General features: G+C 56.9%; 1 protein-coding gene across 5 annotated transcripts in view; it reads left to right on the top strand.

The window, feature by feature from the left end:
* Positions 1–5,634, top strand: part of TP53BP1 (tumor protein p53 binding protein 1) — a 73,483-nt gene that overhangs the window by 62,548 nt on the left and 5,301 nt on the right. For 4 of the 5 annotated variants that reach the window (XM_019503865.1, XM_019503862.1, XM_019503866.1 and 1 more), the window contains 6 exons: positions 679–974; positions 1,368–1,532; positions 1,736–2,163; positions 2,289–2,480; positions 3,089–3,292; positions 3,848–4,063. In XM_019503865.1, the coding sequence (XP_019359410.1) occupies positions 679–974; positions 1,368–1,532; positions 1,736–2,163; positions 2,289–2,480; positions 3,089–3,292; positions 3,848–4,063 (1,501 nt within the window). The remainder of the gene's footprint in view (positions 1–678; positions 975–1,367; positions 1,533–1,735; positions 2,164–2,288; positions 2,481–3,088; positions 3,293–3,847; positions 4,064–5,634) is intronic. The other variant, XM_019503863.1, reaches the window with a different exon arrangement.

Below are 5,634 nucleotides of genomic sequence, written 5' to 3'. Positions count from 1 at the left end.
CCCCCCCCCCCCCCCCCCCCCCCCCAATGAGGCCTGCACCTTGTTTTTGGGAAGGCAGAATGAAGACAGAAGGATTTTTCCTGAGTGGTGGCTGCACAGTGCAAGGACAGAGCCTAATCTTTAGCTTGCTCACCCTCCCTTTCCTGTTTAACCAAGAACTAAAACCATAGCTTCTGCTGAAGACTGGGCTCCATGGGTGAATTGGATTTTGAAAAGAGCTAAAAACAGCCTGCAAGGCTGTGAAATAAGAGCCGAGAGACCAGGAACTGCTAAAAGACAGCAGAGTGCCAGAAGAAAGGTCAGCTTGGTTAGCAGAACATGAGGAGCATTGAAATAGAGAGATTCTGGGTAACACCTGTGGAGTGAAGAACAATGAGGGGACGGAGGTTGCAGTCTTGCTGTCACGGGAAGGGGTTGTTTCTGAGCACAGGTTAATCCTGGGAAGAGGCAGCTCTGTTTCTGCCTGATTTCTGAACAGGGCCTCCTTGCGCAGCTGCTCCAGTCTCTGCTGGGGCAGAGCACTCTGCCTCAGCCTAGTCCAGGCTCTTGGCCCCAATTGATGTCACTGGTTTCAAGCAACATGAAGGCAGAAACCTCTTCCTACAAGCTGCCGTGTCTGACCTCTAGAGACCCCTCATCTGCCTACAGCCTCTCTGACCTTTAGCCTCTCCTTCACAGGAAGCGGAGGAGCCTGTGGTGGAGTGCCAGGAGTGTGAGGTGGATGTCTCCCCCTCTCGAACAACGGGAGGCTCCTCGTTGACATCGGGGGACCTCGGGGATGTCAGCTCCTTTTCATCCAAGGCCTCCAGCCTCCACCGCACATCTAGCGGAGCAAGCAGCAGTTTGTCAGCCACACACAGCGGCAGCAGCTCCGGGAGGGGAGCTGGAGCTGGACCTATCAAAGGGAAAGTCTGTGGGACGGAAGCTGGAGAGTTTGCCTTACCCAGCGGCAAAGGAGCGCTAGGAAAACTGAGGTGCCTGAGGAGCCCGGTGGGGGGCAGGCGCTTTGCTGCGGGTGGGACTGGCCAGTGGAGGAAGAAGGGGGCTGCTCTGAGGCTGGGAGACAGGGCGAGCTGCTTGCAGTATCCTGAAGGCAGGTGGGTGGTGAATGTCATGAGGCACGAGGCTGACCTTGCAGGCATTTCTGTGAGGAATCTGACATGATCTAGGAACAGGGAAAACCTTCCCTGCTCCTGTCTGCCTCCTTCCTGATGGGACAGGCTTTGTGTCCCCTTGGTGCATGACTTGTGTGCCTTGTGGCAGTCTTATAACAGCACAGCACTGGGAAGCCAGAGAGACTTGGAGGGTGTGAATTAACTGATGGCTCCTTCCAGAGCAGTCAACTCACCCAGCTTGTGTTTCTTTAGCCCTAGGAAAGGGACTGGTCAGCCAGGGTCTCCTTTGAGGCCTGGACAGACAGCAGCACTGACAATGTGCGAGGAGGAGGATGACCGTCACGGGGGGAAAGCCCCTGTTACACCTCGTGGTCGAGGGAGAAGGGGCCGCCCCCCATCTCGAGCAGCTGGGACAAGGTGCCCTGGCTGGGGGGAGAGGAGAATTGCATCTTCTGTCTGAGGGGGCGGGGGAGAGTGCTGAGGGTGCTGGGCATGGCAGGGAGGAGTAGAGAGGGGGCGGTGGGAGGAGAGGCTGTGCAAGCATCTAGCTTGAGAGCAGCCTCGGCTCCTTGGTAGCTGCTTTCTCCAGTGCCCATGGAGCCCGTTTCTCTCTTTCCCAGAGATGCATCTGGGAGTGGTCTGCCAGGCGTGGAGGATCTTGCAACCACGGCCTTGTCTGAGGAGAAGCCCTTTGCTCGCACAATTCGCCTGCCTGAGGGCGGGGACAGGCCCGAGGTCGCTGGCCCCTGCACCCTGCGCCGAAGCGACTCACCGGAAATTCCGCTGCAGGTGGTGGCTGGTCCCGTGGAGAGCGCGGACTCGTCTGCCGGGAGCAGCTTTGTGGGTCTCCGGGTTGTAGCCAAGTGGTCCTCAAATGGCTACTTCTATTCTGGGAAGATCACCCAGGATGTGGGGGCTGGGAAGTACAAGCTGCTCTTTGATGATGGGTACGAGTGTGACGTCCTGGGCAAAGATATTTTGCTTTGCGACCCCATCCCACTGGAGACAGAGGTGACTGCACTCTCTGAAGACGAGTACTTCAGTGCAGGTAACAGCAGGACTTCCGCAGCCCAAGCCTGAGCCTGCTGGGACCCCAAGTCCCTGAGCTGCTGTCTGCTGGGGGCAGGCATTGGGGAAGCTGCAGTGAGGGTCTCTGCCTTGCTGTCTTGTCAGGTGTTGTGAAAGGGCACAGGAAGGAGTCAGGAGAGCTGTACTACTGTGTTGAGAAGGAAGGCCAGCGCAAGTGGTACAAGCGGATGGCTGTCATCCTGTCCCTGGAGCAAGGGAACAAGCTTCGGGAGCAGTTTGGCTTGGGTCCTTACGAACCTGCCACGCCCCTGACCAAGGCGGCGGACATCAGCCTGGGTAAGGCACAGCAGGTGGACGTGGCTGGGGAGACTGCCTGCCAGCTGGAGCGGTGGCACCCAGGGCAGCTTGCAGCTTTGCCGATGACGCGCTCATCACTGTCCACGTTATACCTGTTGGCAGTGTGAAGACAGGGCAGGTGCTAGTCTCACGCAGCCCTCTGGCACTAGCCCATATTGCAGAGGTTTGGGCCTTTTGATCCCGTGAGGGTTAAAGTCTATTCAGCAGCATTCTGCTCTGTGCATTGCTCATTGCCACAGCCCTGCAGGGAGCATGTTGCCTTGCATACTTTCCTGTGTGCCCCAGGAATGCAGGTCACCTGGGCACCGCTCTCCAAGGTGAAGGGGCGATGCCTGGGGGAGATGGTTGGGATGGGGGGAGTGGAGTGGAGAGCAGCGGCCTTTACGATACTCACTTTGGCATTATGGAGGGAAGGCAGGACACTGGCCCTCTCGTGGCAGGGTGGGAAGGGAAAGATGGGCCATGTGAGGGGGCAGACAGGATAAGGGCTGCTCCCTGCCTGGGCCAGGGCCTGGGTGTGCACAGCCTGGGGTGTCGAGCTCTGCGGGGTGAGGGGATACTGACAGCCTGTGGCTCGCTGTGGCCAGACAACCTGGTGGAGGGGAAGCGGAAGAGGCGCAGTAACCTCGGCTCACCCAGCACGTCCAGCAGCAGCACAACACCAACCCGCAAGGGGCCGGAGAGCCCACGTGTGCCCCCAGGGCTGCTGTCTGGGAAGAGGAAGCTGGTCACCTCTGAGGACGAGAGGTCCCCGGCCAAGCGTGGGCGCAAGTCTGCAGCCATTAAAACTGGTAAGAACCTCTCTTCTGCTTGAGACTTGCTCACAGCCTGTTGGTGTCTCCCAGCCAAGCTGGAGAAGGGGGGAGCTCTTCTCCTGAGTAAGGGGGTCGAGGAGGCAGCCTTTCAGCCTAGTGCAGTGCGATTGTCCTTCAGGCCTTGTGTCCAGAGTGACCCATGGCAGTTTTGGTCTAGACTGAAAGCTTAGAACAAGCTGCAGCCCAGTCCCAAGGCCTGCCCTTTGCAGAAGGGGCTCAGATCATAATGACAGGGGCACTCTCCTCCTTTTTACCTGCTTAGTTACAACTGAGGCACGCAAGTGCTGACATTTAGTTTACTTCAAGCTGAACACTTGTTGGCATGCAGAGGGCTGCCCGATGCTGGTTGCTGCTTGCAGCCTCTGGCTAACATTGATATGTCGGTCTGTAAATCCTCTGCAGCCATGCGGGCGAGGGACGTTAGGGAGCACTTGATGAGTAGCTGCTCAGGGTGGGGGAGCCAGCGCCACTCCGTGTTGGGGCCGTCTGGAGCATGGCTGCGAGGCTGTCATGGTGCTCCCCCCACTGCAGGCGCAGTGAAGGCAGGAGAGTTCCCAAGTTCCTGTGAGAGCGGTGACAACGTGCTGGACCCCTCAGCCCTGGAGGACCATCATGGGCCGTTGCCTAACAATAAGACCCTCTTTCTGGGCTATGCCTTCCTCCTCACCATGGCAACCCCCAGTGACAAGCTAGCCAATCGCCAGAAGCTGTTGGACGGCGCTGCGGGCAGCAGCGAGGAAGAGGAAGGTGAGACGGACCTTCCTTGCAACCTTCCCAAGGCGGGGCGCAGGTTGCTCTACATGTGCAAGTGTGTATCCCCTCCTGCCCTGCACTGCCCACCATGCCTTTAGCACCTGGTAGAGTGGCCAAGACCCTGACTCTTCTCCTGGGGGTTTGCAGCCCAGGGCAGGGTGAGGGTGACAGGGGACTCCCTGTTGCAAGAGGCATTGCCAGCAGGGGTAGGGGGATGGGTAGGGGTGTAGGTTGGTCAAGGAAGTCAGAGGTGAGGGTTGCTGCCACGTGACACGAGAGGCTTGAATGTGGCCTTGGAGGGCGATAGCGGGGTGGGCGGTGCATGGATGTTGTCAGTGCAGAGGCAGAAAAGGATCTTGGAGTCATCACTGATGCCAAGATGAACATGGGCCGGCAGTGTGGGGACGCGGTCAGGAAGGCCAACCGCACCTTGCTGTGCATCCGCAGATGCATCTTGAGCAGGTCCAAGGAGGTGACCTTCCCCCTCTATGCGGCACTGGTCAGGCCGCAGCTGGAGTACTGCATCCAGTTCTGGGCGCCACACTTCAGGAGGGATGTAGACAACATGGAGAGGGTGCAGAGGAGGCCACTCGCATGGTCAAGGGGCGGCAGGGCAGTCCCTACAAGGAGAGGCGACGGGACCTGAACCTGTTCAGCCTCTACGCGAGAAGGCTGAGGGGGATCTAGTGGCCTGTTACAAACTAGTCAGGGGGGACCAGCAGGCACTGGGGGAGTCCCTGTTCCCCCAAGCACTGCCAGGAGTGACCAGGAATAACGGGCAGAAGCTGGCAGAGCGGAGATTCAGACTAGATATCAGGAGGCGCGACTTCACTGTCAGGGCGGCGTGAAAGAAATTAAACTTTGTGTTGTGGTTGAATCAGAACTGACAGAGCCAGCTTTTCTTTATTTAGGGCTATACTGTGACCACAGGGAGAATTCCATGCAGCAAGGGGAATCGCCCACTTGTCTGTTTCAAAGGAATTCTCGAATTCTCTGAGTAAGACAGAAAGAGAGAAAAAATACGACCTTGGAGAAACAAAAAAAAGTAAATTGCACACAGCCACACAGGCAGTTTACTTGAAGAAAACATCCGTGCCCAGGATAATATATCAAGACAAAACAAGGCATGCAGATTTCTTATCTCAGAACATTTAACTGAAATAAGCAGTATCAGCACTTTTGGTTTCTGTCTGTTTTCTTAGTCAGGTTAGGAGTCTAGTTAAATTTATTACCACAGCAGCTAGGATCTGGAACCAACTTCCAAGATAAGTGGTGATGGCTTCTACCGTGGGGGTTATCATAGATTTCATAGACATTCAGGCTGGAAGGGACCTCGGAAGATCATCGAGTCCAGCCCCCCGCCCAAAGGGCAGGAAGTCAGCTGGGGTCATAGGATCCCAGCAAGATAAGCATCCAATTTGCTCTTGAAGGTGTTCAGTGTAGGTGCTTGAACCACCTCCGATGGCAGGCTGTTCCAGACCTTGGGGGCTCGGACAGGAAAGAAATTCCTCCTTATGTCCAGCCTGAAACGGTCTCACAGTAGTTTATGACCGTTCAACCTTGTC

The sequence above is a fragment of the Gavialis gangeticus genome, unplaced genomic scaffold, assembly GCF_001723915.1.
Source record: "Gavialis gangeticus isolate Ggan-Ray unplaced genomic scaffold, GavGan_comp1, whole genome shotgun sequence".
Classification (NCBI taxonomy): Eukaryota; Metazoa; Chordata; order Crocodylia; family Gavialidae; genus Gavialis; species Gavialis gangeticus.
The sequence above is the reverse complement of the archived record's forward strand: the minus strand, read 5'-3'. Positions and strand labels throughout refer to the sequence as shown.